Source organism: Channa argus, chromosome 21 (assembly GCF_033026475.1).
Source record: "Channa argus isolate prfri chromosome 21, Channa argus male v1.0, whole genome shotgun sequence".
Taxonomy (NCBI): Eukaryota; Metazoa; Chordata; class Actinopteri; order Anabantiformes; family Channidae; genus Channa; species Channa argus.
Genome location: NC_090217.1, coordinates 14,113,237 through 14,132,089, shown reverse-complemented (window position 1 = coordinate 14,132,089; position 18,853 = coordinate 14,113,237). Strand labels below are relative to the sequence as shown.

The 18,853-nt window shown below is 38.9% G+C and overlaps 1 protein-coding gene across 9 annotated transcripts in view; it reads right to left on the bottom strand.

The window, feature by feature from the left end:
- Nucleotides 1–18,853, bottom strand: part of lrmp (lymphoid-restricted membrane protein) — a 29,130-nt gene that overhangs the window by 5,915 nt on the left and 4,362 nt on the right. For 8 of the 9 annotated variants that reach the window (XM_067490385.1, XM_067490386.1, XM_067490390.1 and 5 more), the window contains exons 5-28: nucleotides 17,878–17,936; nucleotides 17,679–17,754; nucleotides 17,373–17,531; nucleotides 17,151–17,268; nucleotides 16,677–16,727; nucleotides 16,422–16,499; nucleotides 16,097–16,153; nucleotides 15,771–15,830; nucleotides 15,335–15,399; nucleotides 15,075–15,168; nucleotides 14,400–14,546; nucleotides 13,932–14,033; nucleotides 13,086–13,237; nucleotides 11,477–11,588; nucleotides 10,305–10,578; nucleotides 8,372–8,424; nucleotides 6,447–6,546; nucleotides 5,720–5,900; nucleotides 3,498–3,579; nucleotides 1,650–1,696; nucleotides 1,327–1,415; nucleotides 1,014–1,204; nucleotides 279–363; nucleotides 71–125 (exon numbers count right to left, since the gene is read on the bottom strand). In XM_067490385.1, the coding sequence (XP_067346486.1) occupies nucleotides 71–125; nucleotides 279–363; nucleotides 1,014–1,204; nucleotides 1,327–1,415; nucleotides 1,650–1,696; nucleotides 3,498–3,579; nucleotides 5,720–5,900; nucleotides 6,447–6,546; nucleotides 8,372–8,424; nucleotides 10,305–10,578; nucleotides 11,477–11,588; nucleotides 13,086–13,237; nucleotides 13,932–14,033; nucleotides 14,400–14,546; nucleotides 15,075–15,168; nucleotides 15,335–15,399; nucleotides 15,771–15,830; nucleotides 16,097–16,153; nucleotides 16,422–16,499; nucleotides 16,677–16,727; nucleotides 17,151–17,268; nucleotides 17,373–17,531; nucleotides 17,679–17,754; nucleotides 17,878–17,936 (2,487 nt within the window). The remainder of the gene's footprint in view (nucleotides 1–70; nucleotides 126–278; nucleotides 364–1,013; nucleotides 1,205–1,326; nucleotides 1,416–1,649; nucleotides 1,697–3,497; nucleotides 3,580–5,719; nucleotides 5,901–6,446; nucleotides 6,547–8,371; nucleotides 8,425–10,304; nucleotides 10,579–11,476; nucleotides 11,589–13,085; nucleotides 13,238–13,931; nucleotides 14,034–14,399; nucleotides 14,547–15,074; nucleotides 15,169–15,334; nucleotides 15,400–15,770; nucleotides 15,831–16,096; nucleotides 16,154–16,421; nucleotides 16,500–16,676; nucleotides 16,728–17,150; nucleotides 17,269–17,372; nucleotides 17,532–17,678; nucleotides 17,755–17,877; nucleotides 17,937–18,853) is intronic. The other variant, XM_067490387.1, reaches the window with a different exon arrangement.

Below are 18,853 nucleotides of genomic sequence, written 5' to 3'. Positions count from 1 at the left end.
GAGAACGATTAGATGTGCAAATAAATATTTAAACAATAAGTTGGGTTGCTGAAATCATTTGCTGTCTTACTTGTTCCTGTCCTCTTTAAAGGTGTCACTGGTCTCAGAGATCTTTGAGGTCTCAGCTAGACAGAAAGTAATGATCAGATGATTTATGACATAATAAGTACCTTACTGAAATGTTGAAGTCACTCATTACGTTTAGAGTAAATGTAACTTGGTAACACATGGATGTGTATTTAGTATACAATTGTGTACAATAGAGACATCAGACATACATTCCTTCTCAGTGGCCATGTTGGTCTCACTTTGGTCCTCTTGAACCTTGTGCTCCTTGATGGTCTTCATGCTGTGTAACTTCTCCTGAAAAGTCCAAATAAACATTGTTTTCTCTCTATTCGCCTTCTCTCATTCCTGCTTTTGATTTCTTGATCCCTCCATTAATCACGCTCAACAATCAGAAATCTTTTTAGTTGATCCTTCGACTGTCACCCTGTATCTTCAGTAAGCTCTACATACTTAAATTGAATTGTAAAGATGCAAAGCAGTTGGTAGTGCAGTTTGTCTTTGTTTGTTATTGATTTAATCCTGAGTGGAGCTAAAATGGAACGATGCACTCTGCTTTTGAATCTCTCTCTCTCACACACACACACACACCTGGAAAAACAACATTTATCTGCAAATCAGTGACATGTTCAAACAACATTCCAATAACAACTGCATTAGCAAAAAATACAAAATAAAGACATAAAAATGCAAAAATTTAAAAATATTTATAATATTTTTAAAATCCCTCGTGATTTATCACTCGTGTTACATAATACCTGCTGCAAACCATTGAATTCCTTCAAGATCAGTGTTATACCCTTTAAAATATGCTGGTCCTGCTATTAGTACTAAAAGTAGAACAGAAAACGCAGTAAAAGTATTTCTTCTATATAGCACATCTTAAAAGCTAACAAAGTTATAATTAACATCAGTTGAAATTGAAGTAGAAGTAGAACAGATCTTACCAGTTCACTTTTATTATTGTCTTGGAGAAGGGAGTCCTTTCTGGTACCATTATCCTCTGACTGGCAGGGGTCAGAGGTCATTCTGCCTATGCCACTCCCTGATTGGCTGCTGTGTATTGAGGACGATCCTAACTGAGGAGAGCTTCTGTTAGAGAAAGTGGTCGCTCTGCTGCTGCTGAACTGGTCTGTACCTGGAAAATGAGTTAGTGTGTGGGTGGTCACAGTCAAACATAGGCGTTAACACAGTAATTTATCTTGCAAATATCAGGTTCTCTCTTTATCTCCAAATACAGATTAAAGAAAGTCTTCCTACCTGGCATATTGGCAGCTACTGTTGGAGCCTCAGCCGTACTTTCCTGCACACTCTCCTCCTCTTCCACCAACACAGGTAGCAGGCTCGTGCTGAAACACCCATGAAATGCACCTTTATGCAATACTATAAAATTTGCAAAAAAATATTTTAATATTTTTATTTTACTCAAACTTATTTCCCAAAAAACTAAAACTAAATAACAAAAAACAATACCATCGATGCTCCGAGGATAGTTCTGAGTTATTGCCACTACTGAATGTGGAGGGATCAGTTCAAAGATTGTTTTTTTTTTTTTAGGTAACAGTTACCCGTGAATCACTCACCTGTCCTCCAGTGCTGATCTGTCTGCCGACTGGTCCTGGCCCAGGCTCTGAAGGAGATGAAAAAGGAGGGGAGGGGAGGTGAGAAAAAGACAGGTGGTCTTAGAGCACATTTTTCTGCCCCACATCACATCAAATGGTTAATGATTAAAAACCCACATGCTCACATACATTCATATAGGTTTAGCGTACCTGTCCCATGGCAGTGAAACACTATCTAAGCTGTGCAGTGTGGAAGAGAAAAATTGGGCGGATTCCTTATGTAATATGGAGCTTCATGGAGAGCCCTGCAGCTCTAAGAGTGTGTGTGCGTGTTGCTGAGAAGGGTGCTCAGAGAACACGTTAACACTGGCAAAATGCTAAGTGTTGGGGGCGGACACAGTCATACACAGTCATGTGAACACTCTCACACAGACACACACACACAAACTCACCAGAGTAAGGTGAGCACTCAGAGCAGTGAAATAGGATATTATGTAATGGGTGTACATATTCAGTTTGACGCTGTATAAAAACTGGAAAAAGAAGTGCTTTACCATTTCACTGACACAAAACATAAGCAGATATCAGTGTTATTTTACATCCAAAGCTATAGTGACAAAACTAAACTGGGTGCTGCTGACTCTAAAACATTTTAACTGTAACCACCATTAACTAAAAGAAATTTTGTATGCAAATTTTTTCCAAAGTTAGACATCCAGTCCTTCAAAATGTTCTGTGAATTAATGCAGACTAATAACTTTTATTCCTTCCAATCATGTACTAGGCAACATCTAATTATGTCAGTTGTACAAGACATATGTTAAACACAAAAAAAATCCAATGAAAAGTTCTTCCATTTACAAGTAAAACAACAATTTGAATATATCCAAATATTATGCTCAGAAACACCTTTTTTGCACCTAGATTAAAACCAGGAGTCATCTCTGAAAACTCTGACCTCGCTTTAGTGAACATAAAAGTGAATTTTATTTATAAAATAAATCAATAAAGAGCTTGACTTTTTTAACATTTGTTCAGACTTTCTCTCAGTGGGGGGGGGGAAGCAGTCCTACATGACGCCTGCAGGTAGGAACAAATGAATCCATCTCTCAGCAGAACCAACCTACTGTAATGAAAAAGCATCACAACAACAGTGAGCCAACCAAAAAACGTCTTTTGCGGTTTGGATATTGCTTTAATTTGAATGGGTGAAATCATATTTAGGCAATGTACAGAAAACTAACACGAACTTGCTTAAGTGATTCATCCAGCCTTCTCAAACGTGAAGATATTTCTGTTTTATTTTCTAAACTGTATTGAAGACTATGACTAATGCAAATTATTTATTTGAGCTCTGGGAATTTGGGAGTTTGTCATTTTTAGTTATATATTCTAAAACAACATTTGAACTTGAATTAAAAGCACATTAACACTAATACTTTAGTTAGCAGTATAAAAGTATATTGTACTTGCCTTTTTTGGCAACAGAGTTCAGAAAGAACAGCCCATCCTGTTCCTTCCTATATCACTGGTTGGAGCAGTCGTTGGAATAATGGCCACCTGATTCCCTTTCCCTTAATTTTACATCCCTCTCCTCCCCTCTTCTCCTTGGCCTCCCTTGAACTCCCTCCTCAGCCTTTCTGAAGCAAATTCAGTCAATGCCCCGCCTACTGAGCACCCACCACCAACTCATGTGTAAACACAGCTACTCTCACTCAAATGTATATGAAGTAACAGGAAACAGAAACTGAGGGGATTAAAAAAAAAAAAAAAAAAAGAGGAAGGAGAAGCAATGGGCAGCTGCAGCTTTACAGAATAGAGGAAGCTGCATTCCCTTATGCATAAAAGCACTTCCCCTCTGGTACTAACCTTAGTACGGCTCAAATCTCCTGTACTCGAGTCCATCTCGTGTTCTTCTGCACCCGTTTGGGCCTCGCCGTTTGGCTGAGTGCTGACCACAGGAGAAAGGTCAAAGATCAACTGTCATTCACTATGTCTTTTCTATTTCTATTCTTGTTATCCAATGATCCAAAACAGTAAAATACGAAACACAGAGAGAGAAAGAGAGAGAGAAAAAAGAAAGAAAAAAGAAAGAGAGAGAGATAAAGTGAGAGAAAGAGAGGAAGAGATGAGGAACAGTCTTCGTCTCTTTGTAAGTGGACTGTGCCTATGCAAAGTATGTCTGCAGAGATACTAATTAGCCTGCACACTCCTCCCACAGCAAGGAAAACACCCATTTGACTAGCAAATATGGGCCAAGTCACAGGGAAATTACAAAAACATGATGACTGCAGTTATTGATGACATTTATCAACTTCAAATCTAGCAAGGATAGTTCCTACACTTTGGAAACTTGACATGAAACTGCAAGAAGAAGCTGTGCAGTGGTACCTGTTTCTGAACTGTGAATGCTTTTGTTTTGTGCCCCTTGTGTGTCTGTTATCTCCAGAACAACTAAACAGAAACATTGTGCGCAGAGGTTTTTTCATTTTGTCCAAGCCGTTTTCTCATCCATAGCAATCATCTCTGTACTTTATGGTAGTAAGCTAATGGTTTGAAGCCACAATACAACCTGATGCACTGCGAGTGGTTGATAAACTTCCTGTTCTTTATTTTGTAAAATCCTGTTTTATAAATCTGATTATGGGAAACAAGAACTCAGTGGCATTATTGAACAATACCTACCATATAACCTGCTGTGCCACTGCTCTCTTTACAGACAAAGACCCTGTCCTCTCAGTGATCCCTCCATCACTGTCTCTCAGCAGATAAAAGTGGTAATATTTGTTTTACAATGTTATCTTAAAGACTTGCATTGTATCTAAGGGATTACAACAAATTTGGTTTGCAATATACCACAATAACACCACAAATACATATATGTTGTACAATTAACACAAAAGTACTGTATGAATCAAGCCACTAAGCAAAAAAAGATTAAAAAAAGGAAACTTGAATATGGTGCAACCTAGTGCCACAAGATATTGTGGCATGCAAGATTTATCAAGGGACAACAAAGGACTAGAAATGTTGTGTAAGGGTTAAAAAAAAATCCTGATGCAACTGATTAGGTTAATTAGCAACAGCTCAGCATCATGGGTGGGTAACACTATACCACAAAGTGTATTCCTCTCAGATTCTCTTCCAGAAGTTAGGATGGGGTGAGGTTCGTCACTTGGGAAAAATGTTTCTCAATGTAAAATTGCAAAGAATTTGAGAAACATTCAATATGGTTCACAATGTTATTGAAAGATTTAAATTGTCTGGATAAATCTCTGTACACAAACAAGACCAAAAACCAGTTTTCAATGGCTGGGATCTTCAGACCCTCAGGTAGCACTAGACATGACCCTTTAGCGGAAATCACCGCATGGGCTCAGAAAAAACTCGGAAAACCACTGTCAGTAAACACATTTTGTCTCTGCATCCACAAATAGGTTAAAATTCTACCATACAATAAATAAACGAGATCCAGAAATCAGCTCATTTAAGAGGAACTGAGGTGCAGTTGAAAAAGAGTCTGAAAATCTTTTTGGAAATTGCGGATGTCGGTTCCTTAATGCTAAAGAGCAGTGCAGACAGTTCAACAGCTAGCATCTGGTATTGTTTGGGTAACATTAGTGGCATTAATAATGAAAACTGTATACATTATACAGGTTTTGGAGCAACATATACTAACATCCACAGAAGACACATCATGGTAATCCTCATCCAACAGGAACTGCAACAGCATGGCTGAGTAATAAAGTAGTCTGCCTGCTAAACCAATCACCCATTGAAAATATGTCACATTACAAGATACAATAAAAAATAAAAAAAATACAACATGCATTAAAGTGTTGAGCAGCTAAAATCCTATAGTAAGCAAGAATTGGGGAAAAATGCTTACAGAGGTGGGCATCCAACATACTGGTAAACATACCCATACCAACTTTTTTTGAGATCTGATGCTGGCATCAGATTTAAAAAAAGCAAATACTTATCAAAATTACAAAACTTCTTGTTTTTAACTTTTGATATGTTGACAGATATTCTAATATTCTGATTATGTCTACTGTAGTCAAGAGAAATTTCTTTTTCCCTTCACTTACCTCTCACTCTGAGTAATGGTCTCATCTGGTCCAGGTGATGTGCTGTTGAGAGAAACTCTCTCGGCTGCTGTTGGAAGGGTGTTTCCGAGTGTGATACTGTGGTCTTGATCAGGTGAGCTGCTCATATTTTGGGCTGGACCATCAGAAAGAGGCAGTGTTGCTTCATATTCCTCTGCATCCTCTGGTTGGATGATGTAAAAAAAAAAATACATTTTTTTAAACATACATAAATATGCATCTTTTTGATGGCTGTCTAGTGTAATATTAGGTCATGCACTTCACAAGATGAATTTTAACCACCACCAAAATCCATTAGTTCAGTGTATGTGCAATTGAACACATTAACATTAACTAATATTTTGAAAACATTTCCTTGCCTATGCAGATCATAATGAAATTACAAAAAAGAAAAGAAAAAAAAAAGAAAAGAAGAAAATAAATGATTTTGCAAGTCATGCAGCTCTGCATTACCACAAAACTAAATAAAATTGATGTTCATACTGTGGTATTTTGTAGTTCGACCTTTATCTTACACAATTTTATAAAGTCTTCTTTCCTCTAAACAAACAGTATACCAAGTGAGTCAGGAAATGACTCATTCTTTGGTTAAGTTGTAAAGACACAAAGAACTGTAGACAAGCGAACGGTAGAGGGAGAGGAAAGTGAAACAGAAAGATATTGAGTGAGTCACATAGAGAGAGAGAGATACAGAGAGAGGGGGTCTTACTGTTGTTCTCAGAGTGGGATGGATCAAGGAAAGCATCCGCCTCTGGGTGTCTAATGCTGACAGCTTGTGAGGGGGTGTTCAGTGGCACTGTTGCCTCTTCCTACACACACACACACACACACACACACAGAGATTAATATTGGAAAAAAGGGGTGAAAAGATCAATTAAGCAACACACTGTAACCAAGTACCAAACAGCAGCTGACCATTAGTCAAGAGAAACAAATCTTGTGAGATAAGAAAGCTTTGCATAAGATGCCAACTAAATCTAACAGCTGATAGACAGCACAAAGCATCTGCCCTGTCAGTGATGAGCTGTTGGAAAGACCCCCAGTTACTATCGACTTCATAAGAATTCAAAAGCAAACATCACTTTTATACTGACTGACAGAAATGGAGTACTTAAATTATCTATTTAAACCAAGAGAAGAATACATAACATCTAATGTACAAATGTGTGCAAAACATCTTGATAAAAATTAACAGTACATTCTGCAACTAGAATTGGTGCAAAATAAGTTCAGAGTATATTTTCTTTACATAAAAAGGTGCACATATTATTCATCCCAACTGGAATTTTCAGAAAGTATCTATCCATCTACAATTCCTTTCAACAATAACAGCAAGCCATTTTTCCCCAGTTATCTTTACGTTTCAGGAGTGTCACTCTATATAAGGAAGCAGAGAAATACAGCACAAGCATGCAGCCTGCTGCCTCGGAGCAGAGGCTGTGAATAATGATATGACGAGCTATTTGGTAGGCAAATGGCAGAGAGAGACTAAGAAACACAGAGCTGACATTAAGGGAGGAGAGTGACAGAATGAAACAGTAATGTTACTTTACCTTGTACAGGACCTATAAATTGCAGCAGAAATAGCTCATATGTACTGTACATGCACCAGACAGTATATATGCATTCCTACCTTCCAGGCAGTCATTGCTTCCCATTCATTTGAGAGGTAAGAAAATTTAGTTGCAGAAGCACACCAAAACGGTAAAGCTCTTTTTAAAGCCCTGCTTTTGTTTATAGGACGTTCCCCTTAAAACTGAAGAAATTTAATGTCACAACATCCTTGAACTTTAACAGGAAGAGCACTACCATATGCTAGAATGGTGTGACCCAAAAAAAAAAAATGTGTCACCTAAAAAAGGCAAGTCACTTTGATAAAATGAATAAAAAATAAATTAAAAAAAAACCCTGAGCAGCTTGAAAGTTTTATCTATGGTCATTTAAAATCATCATTTTAGTTACTACTTTCTTACCACAACATTGAAGGAAGGGCATACTTGTCTTCAGTCTCTCTTTTTGATTCGCTTCCCTCATTTAGCTTGGATAACTAGCAGAACATTTCTAACCAAAAACAACAAAATTCGGATAACCAAAGTTGAATGACTGAGAATCTTAACCAACAAATCTGTATGCCCACCTTTGCAAACCAAGGAAGGTAAGATTAACATCAACTCTCTTCTAGTACTGTCCTGCTCACTTAATGATGGATAAACACAATCTGTGGCAGCAGTCCAGCACATCTACAATCATCTACTGTTGTTCTTGAAGTAGATGATTAATCAATGTTTAGTACAAGAGAACATTACCCAGAAGTTACTTCAGCTGGGATAGAGTCAGCAGAGTAAATCTACATCTACATAACTATTTTCAGGCATGTGAAAATCTAAAAAGCATAAAGCATAACTGCCACTCACTTTTTCTAATCTCTAACTTTGCCAGTGCTGTGAAACTCTTAAATCTCACTGCACTATTTTCCTTAAAAGTAACAGTCAACAATGTATAGTACTAATATTTAGTATAACAGGGGAAACTGAAGGGCTGTAGAAGAATACACAAAAATCCCATCCTGGCAGGATCCCAAACACCATACATACACCTGATCCCGTGACAGGATCATTTCATAATTTAATTTACCTGCAATGGTGGACAGTTCTCTTCTAGCTTTGACTCAGTGCAGCCTGCAGTGCCTATGTGACAGACAGAGCAGAATAAAGAGAATAATTATCAATAAATCACGACAGGAAAAACATAATGGAGGAAAAACGAGTCTCAGAAAAAAAAAAAGCCCAAACAAGGAAGTCATTTGCTAAAAGCCCAAACTCTTGTCCAATACATTTACATGGGTTAATAGATGACAAAAAAAACTACCTTTTACCATAAAAGGTTGGACTGTGTATTATACAAGGCACTGAACTTTGGGATGGGCAGGGGGTTAAAATACCATGCATGGCTAAGGTGGCATTAATGACCACATTCACATACTAATTTTCTGTCTCTGCCTGTGAGCTGCTCATGCAGACAGAGGAATGGGGGATTACTGAGCTCACATCATGGCCTTAGACCAGTGTTATACCTGTCCATAGAAGGGCCTTGAGAAAGAGAGGATTTCACGTACTATGTAGATGTGTGTACACACACACACACTTCAGAAGCCTAAGGCCCCAACATCCATAGAAGGAATGGGTCTACTTCCAAGTGCCTTCGAGTGTGTGTCTTATTACAGTGAATGAGTGTGGGTACTGTGCTGGTGCTTCAAGGGTGGTTGAGTGGCCCTGTGACACCTATGGATTACAGGGGGATAATCCACTCTCTCTCTCTCTCTTTCACACACACACACACACACACACACACACACAGACAAATCAACACTCTGAGACAATGGGCTGTAAGCCCTTGTTCAACAGAATTTGTCCTGTCAAGGACAGTGTAAGACTCAGTGAACTCTGCAGGCCGATGCAGCAACTGGATAAGTGTGACATTATGACATAACATTTAAGTAATTGGTTTAAGACTCAAAACGTCCGGCTTCACAATCAGGACTTAAAATAAGAAAGACTCCAATAACTGAAATAGTCTGTGCATGTTCTTTTGGTCTGATATAATTGTAGCTGTGACACAGACACTGTTAACAGAGAGTCCTTTGCGATTTAAGCATGAAAAAAGGCATACCTAATCTAGAATGTGGATAAAATCCTAATTTGCCTTTTATCTACTGCAATGGCAGATATGCACTCAAGTACATGTTCCAAACTCTGGTTTCAATGTTGCACAAGGCTTGTTTGTTTTTAATGTGAAGCCTACTGAGTTTGATCCAGAGCTAAGTAGAGGGTGAGCACAGGGGTCACAACTAGGATAGAAAAAAATATCCAACTATATTTAGCCCTATTTGGCTTGGCGTTACAAGGTTCCACTTAGTTCTAGGCTAACTCTGATGTATGCTGACACTAAAAAGACTCCAGGAAGAAAACATTTTAATAAATGAAAACTGTATATAATACCTAAATACAATGAACAGCTACACTGAAGTAAACATTTGGTGGGTGGGGAAAAAAACTGCTATATATAAAATCAGATACTATAGTATTACTTATACATATATACACCAATCATTCAAACCATTATGACCACATAACTAATATTGAATAGGTCCTCCTTTTGCCACAAAAACAGCTGCAACCCATCAGAAAAAGGACTCCACAAGAGCTCTGAAGGTGTTCTCTTGTATGTGATGCCATGATGTTAACTGCTGATTCTGTTAATCCTCTTTGTTGCGAGGTGGGATTGCACAGCAGACTAAGAGCATCCTACAAGAGTTGCAGATTTGGAGCTCACTCAGTTCCTCGGGTCTGCCCATGTTTTCTGCTTGCAACACATCAACTTAAGCCATAAAATGGTTACTTGCTGCCTAGTATATCCCACCCACCTTCAGATGCCATTGTATGTAGATGTGAATGTTCTTCACTTCACTTGTCAGTGGTGCTAATGTTGTGGGTAATTGGTGTACCTCAGATTTCCCCCCCCCCCCCCCCCATCAAGTGTTTGTGTTCATCCTGATGTCCCCACTCACCTTGATGCTGTTCCCCTGCACCCAGCAGCTGGGCCTCCCCAGAGAGGATGGACAGAGGAGTCGATGTGTCCCTGACCTCTCCCTCTTCTGCTCTGTTCACTACTGTCCACTTCTCTCTGTCCTCCTCTTCACCTCTGTCTGTTAATTTATCTGCTGTCTCCTCTGGCCTACTCCCTGTTTGCCCATCCTGAACTCTGCAATTCCTTTCCACTAACTCGTTCTTTAGAAAGTCTTGAAGGGCGAACTCCTCATCCCAGTCCAAATCATCTCCAGGCTTCAAGAAAAGAGAAGGAAAAAAACAAAAAAAAACAAGAGAGATATACATAGCAAAAAGAGGACAGAGAAAATGTGTTGATGAGATAGCTAAAGTCCGCCAAAGGTAAGACAGAAACAAATCTATGTAATAGGTCTGAGCAGGCACCACAAAAGCACAGAGATGTCCCAGCAGCATCATAACAGATTAATACCAAAGTGGTCACCAAAACATAACTCAAAAACTAAATTTTTAAAATATCTCAAACACTGTTAAAACAGTGTTAATAAAAGCTTTTTAGAATGAAAAACATCTTTCTATTCATTAATAAAAGTTCAGTGTTAATTAGGTTAATTAACTAAATAATTATAGTTCAGTGTTTTTTTTCCGCTAATGCAAAACAATACCAAATAAACCATTTCAAAGCAAAACTTTGTTAATATATGCAAATCCTGTTAACTCAAGAAGTAAGTTCATTATTGTTTTTGGGGAAAACAAACAAACAAAAAAAACCCTCACTGCTGTAATGCTGCTGTAATGAAAATGCTCAATTGTGCATCAGTGCATTTAAGTGAAGAGCTGTGAGTAGGTGTATAGCCACATCCATCTGACTGAGTGTGTGTGTGCGTTCGTTAGGTTGCACATGTCCACCAACTTGCACTCTCCTACCAGCCCCTCCATCTGTCTGAATACAGTATGAGCTCTGTCACTTCTCTCTAAGCAAACCATCCAGCACTCTTCTACTGTGGTAACTCGATGTTTATACACACAACACACATATGTAAATTAAGATTTAACATATTCCACACCCAATTTGAAAATCATGCTAATAAAAAGGTGTAAGCGCACACTGAAACTGGTTCATGTAACATTCAAGATATCATAGCTGCTGTTTCGGTGCTCTTCCTCTTTCACTGACCTCTTCCTCTGGTGCAGGTGTCTGGCATGAGGCCTCTCTGCTGTCCTGGGGCGTCTTTAACTGCTCCAGCTCCTCACTCAGCTCCCGCTTCTTGTTCTCCTGCTCCTGCACCCTGTGTGCAATGATACAAAAACCTGTTACTTACAGACAGCTGAAAGATTATTAGTTTCTCATTAAAAACCTGTCAGTGTTATGAAGGAATTCTTAATGGTCCACAAACTTAGAAATACAAATGCTCAGATCCTAGAAAGCAGTATAGTGGACATACTGTACCCAATCCGCAGGCCCATGCAGTGTCCCATTCTGTTGCCCAGGGTGACCAGCGCCAGTTCTCTGACTGGCCTAGTAACAATTCCTTTACTTCACGGTGTCTTAGATCAAGGTCTGTCCCAGTCCAAACCTCTAATCTCAGACTATACACAGATTCTCAAATGTGTTCTACAAATCCCTAATACTTGCTCTGTCCAATAGTCCAGTCCTAATCTTAACAGCCTGTGTTATCCCCATCTTCTCAACAGCAGGAGGTAGTTCTATACCTATAATAGACCATTTTCAGTTTTTATTCCTTCTTAAAATTATATTAAAGTTCACCCTGGCAACTGAGCCCCAAAAAAATCCCAGCTGGACAGCCTGACCAGTTCTCCCCCTCTGGTCTGATACTGAACCACACTAGCTCATTTATATATCTGAAGGGGATGGCCATCTCCATGAACACACATACAAACAGACACACACAGCACGAGACAAACTCATCCACATCGGTGAGCCTGAAGACCAGAAATGGCTCAGAACCAAAACTAGTGAGGCGGGCCCTTGTGGGTCATTGAGGTCAGGACTGACAGACTTTCCCCTATACAGTAGGACCGCCTGGCCAAAATAGACAGCACTGGAGAAGAAAGGCACTGCAGGATACCAATTGTGTGTGATGTTATGTATATTAATATAGTTTTACAATTCTGGACAATTCTGAGAATCTGAAATCACTACATCAGTTAAATCATATACTCTCTTTAGCTCTGTCCAACACTTCTTTTCTTTTTATTTAACACTGATTCAGTATTATGCAGCAGTTAAGGTCCTGATATCTCCCTTGGAAGCTTAGAGACAGATATTAAGCTTGTATGCAATAACCAGCCACCCTAATAGTTCATTATGCCTAGACTTTATACTAGGCTAGTTAGTAATTACAATGCTAGATTTAATGAGCTTCCAGCTCTTACTAATGTCTTCTTCAGGGGTGTCAGTATTACCTTATTTAGCCAGAAAGTCAATTCTTTAGCTCTGCCTACAAGAGTTTAATACAACCAATGAGATCACTGCTGCTAAGGGCAACTCTGCCTCAAAGAATATTATTTCTATCTTACAGTGGAGTTGTCTTTAATTACTCAGCAAGACCGAATGCAATTCTATTTCAAACCATGATTCACTGGTATTTCCACTGGTCTTTCTCTGTGCTCATAAGAGACAAAGCGAGGTAAAACATCATCACTTACTTGGGCATTTAGCAGCATGCACATTCTGACAGCCCACTAGTTTTAATGCTTGCAGCAAATACACACACAGGGAGTGTAGATATCCAAAAAAAAAAAAAACAACAACAACAACTCACCTGACTGAAAGGTGGAGGATCTCAGTGCGGGACCTTCTCACATTACTGGCCATTTTGACCAGCTCCTTTTCCAGAAAGTCTGTGTACTGGGCCAGCTGGTCCAGGCTAAGGGCCCAGTCTGTTCTTTTTGCGTCCAGCTCAACCTGCAACTTCTGCGAGAAGATGAGGAAGATGGGTCAGCCCTACACGTGTGTAAAGGGCCACAGGATTCTACACAATGTAAATAACCTTATGTGCCTCCAAAATGTTTAGAAAGTCTTGCACCAAGAAGATACACTAGTGCTATTACAGCTCGACAACAGATTTCTGTCTCATTTGGTATGTTTACTGCTGTATGGCAGTAAATTTCTAATGAATGCAGAATGGCAACAATGCAGGAGTGGGGGGGCAGAGAGAGACAGAGATACAGAGTGAAGCTCAGAGTGAGGGAGGAGGGGAGTGGGCTGTGTTCACAGTGCAACAAACTGACTACACAGCATTGGTTGGATTGGGCCAGTTGGAGTATTATATAAGTGAGAGATGTCTAGAGGAGAGATAGTGGGTGGAAAAAAAAGAAGAGATTGCAACAGAGTGCAACAGGTGGAGAAGAAAAAAGATGGAGATATTATATAATGTATTGATTTATGTTTATTTTTTTTAAAGTTATAAAGATATCCCTTTTTAGCCTTACATCAACCTGTATGTATGTGCAAACAGAGGAAGCCACACACTATAATCAGGTAGTACAGGGTAAATCCACTACTTTTTATAAGCTTACAAAAGTGTTGTAGGTAGGCTGACACTAAAAATAAAGTTGAAATGTGAATGTGAAAAATGTGCATGTTTAAGTTTAAACGTATATCTGACCTGAAGACTGGTGTCTATGTTGCTCCCTGGATGTGCAGGGTCTTCCATCCAGCCTCTGACTGTAGACAACATAGAGTCCATTTCTTCTCTGGAATCATTTTTCTGAGAAAAAGAGAGAAATACTTAGAAGGCATTCAACTTTGATCTTTATCTTATTGGGCATATGGCAAACTGTAGCTGAAGCCACAGAAAGGTGTGATGCACAACATTGTTTTGCAGAAAGGTGCTAGAGATACCAGCCATAAGCATTTCACAAACAAAACCATTTTCACAAGACATACAATTGATGTCACGCTGATTTGGTGTTGATAAGAATAATTTTTTAGATTTGCAACTCAAAAGTAACATATAAAAGACTTTACAAGTAACCAAGGAGATTGTTTTACAGATGCTCATTGGCTACTGGTCAAAAGTGCAGAGTCTGACATTGAATCATGGCTGCACAAACGCTCAATCACACTTGGTTACCAGTTTGTTTAAAAGGCTCTTGAACTCCAACGCCATGTGTTCTGGGCTGGGTCCCTGCAGCATCAGCAACACTTCCCTGTCCAGCGTCTCATCCAGTGGGGTGGCTGAGCTCATAGTAGTGGATAAATGGTCAACTCCATGTGCAGCCTACAGGAGATAACAATACACTACTTGAGAAAGCAACTAAAACGTGAAAGTTGCCATTAACTTAATTATTGCAAAGAAGCAGTACTGTGCCATGGGAAGAAGATCACCTGATATTAAGAAAGAGATTGTATTGTATTTTATTTTGTGCAGAATATGTGAGTGGCCCTACATGTGTGGAAGATCCATAACCTGCCTGTAGGCACAGGCATCTCAGAGCAGCAGCTAGGATCAAGGGTTCTGTTATCTGAGATTAGAACATGGCCAGTATTATCTGTGTCTGCTCATAGTTGTTTGCGTTGAATGTGGTTTTTGTTTTTGTACATGGTGCATTCAATTTAAATTTAAAATGTTCAACTGTTTGACTAAGACAGTTTTTACAAAGAAAAAAGAATAAATGACAAAAAGAAAAGAGAAAAGGTGAATAAGATAAGAGAATCAGAACAATAATGCGTGACACAGAAAATAGAGAGCATAAAAAAAAAAAAGATAAGCAAACGAGAAAAGCAGCCAGAGAACAGGATTGCTGACCTCCAGTGGTGACTGTGCCAGAGCCAGTTCAGCCTGTAGGGATCCTGAGCTGCTCTGGTTCAACCTGTAGGCCACTGACAATGATACACCAACCCTGTGAGATACAGAAGAATTGTGTTAAAAAGTTGGTTACAACAGCTAGTAAAGTAAAGAACATTTTAAAAGTGAAAAACACCAGATCTTAAAATTCGTTAGAAGATATATGTTGTGTTTCTCTTCCAACTTTTTCTCAACCCTTAAAACATTCTTTGTTGACTTACCCAGCCAGGTCTGGGTGCATCATCTGCATCTGGTTCTCCAGCCTGCTTTTGTCTGCCCTGAGCAGCTTGAATCAACAACAGAGAAGCCAACCATGACTCAGTTCATCCAATTATATATTCAGAGGCCAACTACAGTACATGCCCTCCTCTTTCTTTCCCCACACCAGCAACCCTCACACTTGTGTTAGATCTTTGTGTGTGGAGGGACAGCAGGTGATTTAATTCCCACAGTCAGTCAGTTTCTACAACCAACATCACTGTTGCACATGCTGACCAACACACCAAATATAACAGAGTTCTCTGTCTAGTGAAAATTACACTGACACTCTGAAAGTGATATTTGCCAATGGTAAGAATATAAATACTGTAAAAATCAGGAAAGTGAATCTCTGAGAAACGTTTTGATGCATAATGATATAAAGTTTGGTACACTGACCTCTGTAATAGAGGAATATTCCTCCACTGCTGACTTGAGCTCCTCTATCTGTCTGCTTTTCTGTTTGAGGGGAAAAAAGCAAGGCCACTTTGAGTTTTGTAGAGACACAAAAATCATCATACGAACGTGTTTATTTTACAAAGAAAATATATTTTTAAAAGGAGTGATTTTGCAGCACCTGGTACAGTAGCTCATAAAATTACAAGTTTAATACTTTTTTCCTACTGAACCAAGAGTTTTTCAAATGGATTTAAGCAATTTCATATAATAGATGATGAGAACAAAAAGTGAGCGTAATGTAAATTATAAAACAAGATGGCACTGACCTCTAATATCACTGCTTCCTTGTCACTTACAACAGCATCAAAAGAGTGAATTTGCAACTGAGGACATGATAGAGCAGTTAGACAGCAACATAAAAGAAGCAGAGTACAATGACAATACAGTATCTCTAATGAGCCCAAGTCAGATTTAAATATAATCAATATCAGTTATGAGTTCATGGAACCGTGAAGCAACTATACGCCTATAAATGCCTAATGGTAAGAGAGAAGGAATAAGAGAAAGGCACTGTGTGAAACAGAGGCAGGGTGGAAGTGTGATAATGCAGAGTAAAATCAAAAACATTTTGAATAGATTGTAAAAAGGTACCTGAAGGTCAGCGTTAATGTCACACAGCTCTGCTATTCTCCTCTGAAGCTCGTCTGTCTCCATGGTGACCTTGAAGTTCTAGGGAGCCACCAGAGGGGAGTTAGAGCATCAGGTCACATGATTTTAACAAACTTGCAACAATACACTATGTAAGGCAAACAAGAATGGGTACTATCTACTGAAGCCCCATACATCCAGACATTTGATTTCATGGTTACCTGCTTTTACAGATGTAATTTTTAGACAGTATAGTACCTCTTCCTGCAGAGCAGCAATCTTGGCAATTAAAGACTGGTTCTCCTTCTCCTAAAATGAAGAATATTTATCAATATCTATGGAACTGCATGTCTATTCTTAGTCTGGACCCATTACTATGTGACTTTTACATTTTAAATTACCCAAAATAACTAAATACATTGTAAATTCGAGGACCATTTATTATTAAACATATTGTTGTTCTTCAAAATGCTCAACCGAGCAGAAAAAGTTAAACTGCAGCATTTTTATTAGAAAAGGGATGCAATTATCTAAAAATAATGCTGAAAGGCAAACAACAGAAAAATGTAAGACATTCCATTTCTATTTTTCAGTCACAAGACTGTATGCATTTCCAAATGACAGAGCTTTGCAACATTACTGTAATTTGCACACCAAGCATTTTATTTCCACAGAAAAAAGGGTCCACAAAAGTTAATGGTAATTCTCTATTGCTGTTTGAGTTTGACTGACCACATGTTTGCTGTGCGCAGAGGCACGAGCTCTGCCTTCTTCTGTACAGCTCAGAGTTGCCTTCATCTCCTCCACCTCATCTTTCAGCATCTTCTCCTTTTGGGCCAGCTGTTGATGACTGTACAGGAGCACAAACAGAGATGGATGCCAAGACCATGTGCTACAGTAATCTGTGCAGTGTATTCTATAGTCCAGCCATGCAAATATGAAGGTGTATCTTACATCCTGGCCTGATTGCGTAGCTCCTCATTCTCCTCTACCAGCTTCAGGTTGCTGTCCTCCATACCCTCGACTACCTGTTTCAGCTTTCTCACTTCCTCCTGGAGCTTCTGGTTGCTCATCTGAAGGTCAGCAACACAATACACCAGCTCTGAGGTCTCACTGAGAGGGAAAACATACAAAATAAGCACACATAATGATATCTAGCTTTGTAGAAAGAGGTCAGGAGTGGCTGGTCATATAGACAAAGGCACAGAATTGCTTGTTTACACAAAAATGAACACTCACGTATGAACACACTCAACTTACAATTCTGCTCTAGATGCCTCTCCACCAAAGGCCTCCAAACTTCCTGAGGTCATATTTAGCAGCATGGACCTCTTGGCTGAGAAAACAAAAACACACACAGAACTAATTTTAGCTGCTAGTGTCATGTAAATTGAATGTGTCCAGAATGTGTGAACAATAGAATTACATGAAAAACAAGCAAATGAGTGTTTCCACTCACCAGACAGGCCATCTCTGAGTTTGACTGAGTCTTGAGTGACATCATCTGTCGTCTCTTCTCTAAGATACAAAGAAATATAGCATCACAATTAATTACATACACAACCTTTTTCTTTAATTTGGCAGTCATGGGCTACAAGGTGCTGATGCTTTTAGACTAATATAAACATGTTGTGCTGGTTAGTTGTTTAATCTTTAATGAGTGGCACACTGATCATTAAAATGCAGTCTGAATTTAATCTTCTATGTGATGTACAATCAGACCGCACTGTAAAGAGAGCTCTTGGCTAGTGCAAAGTCGTTACATTTTAAAGTTGAAGGTGTGTGGCCAGACACTTAGAAATAAATAAGCATATTTTCACCCACAAATGAGGCAAAGATCTTTCAGCCTAGCCAGGAAAAAGATCTCTCTTTACCAAAACTGGAACTGTACTGTAGCAGTTCCAGCTCTTTCAAATATGAGGGGTATAGCTTTATTGGAAAATTTTTATACATCATAAAATAATGGCTCAGATGCATCATTTCATGTTTGTAACGTGTAAAAGAGATGAATATAAAATTTAAATGATATACATTTATATAATGTAACTTCCAAATTGTCTGAATCTGCAATTACTAAAATGCCAGATAAAGAGCGAAGGAAAATCATCCATCCAAGTTACAGACACATAACTAGACCAGAGGTGTCAAATGCACATTTGATATAGACCTGAGTGTAGAGTGCACTGTGATGATGCAAAACTGCCAGAGAGACAAAAGACAAACTGTTAAATACAGATACACACAGCTGAATGTATGGGAAAAAAAGATCACCAGTAACCTCTCATCTGATGCATAACCCGCCTACACTGCTCCGTCTACTTGCATAACTCAAACAGAATATCCGAGTGGTTTTCTTCTGAAAGGCTAAATACAAGACCACAGGGCGAACAAATATCATGCAAACAGCCTTTGCATTTTCACACAGTGTTGAAAAA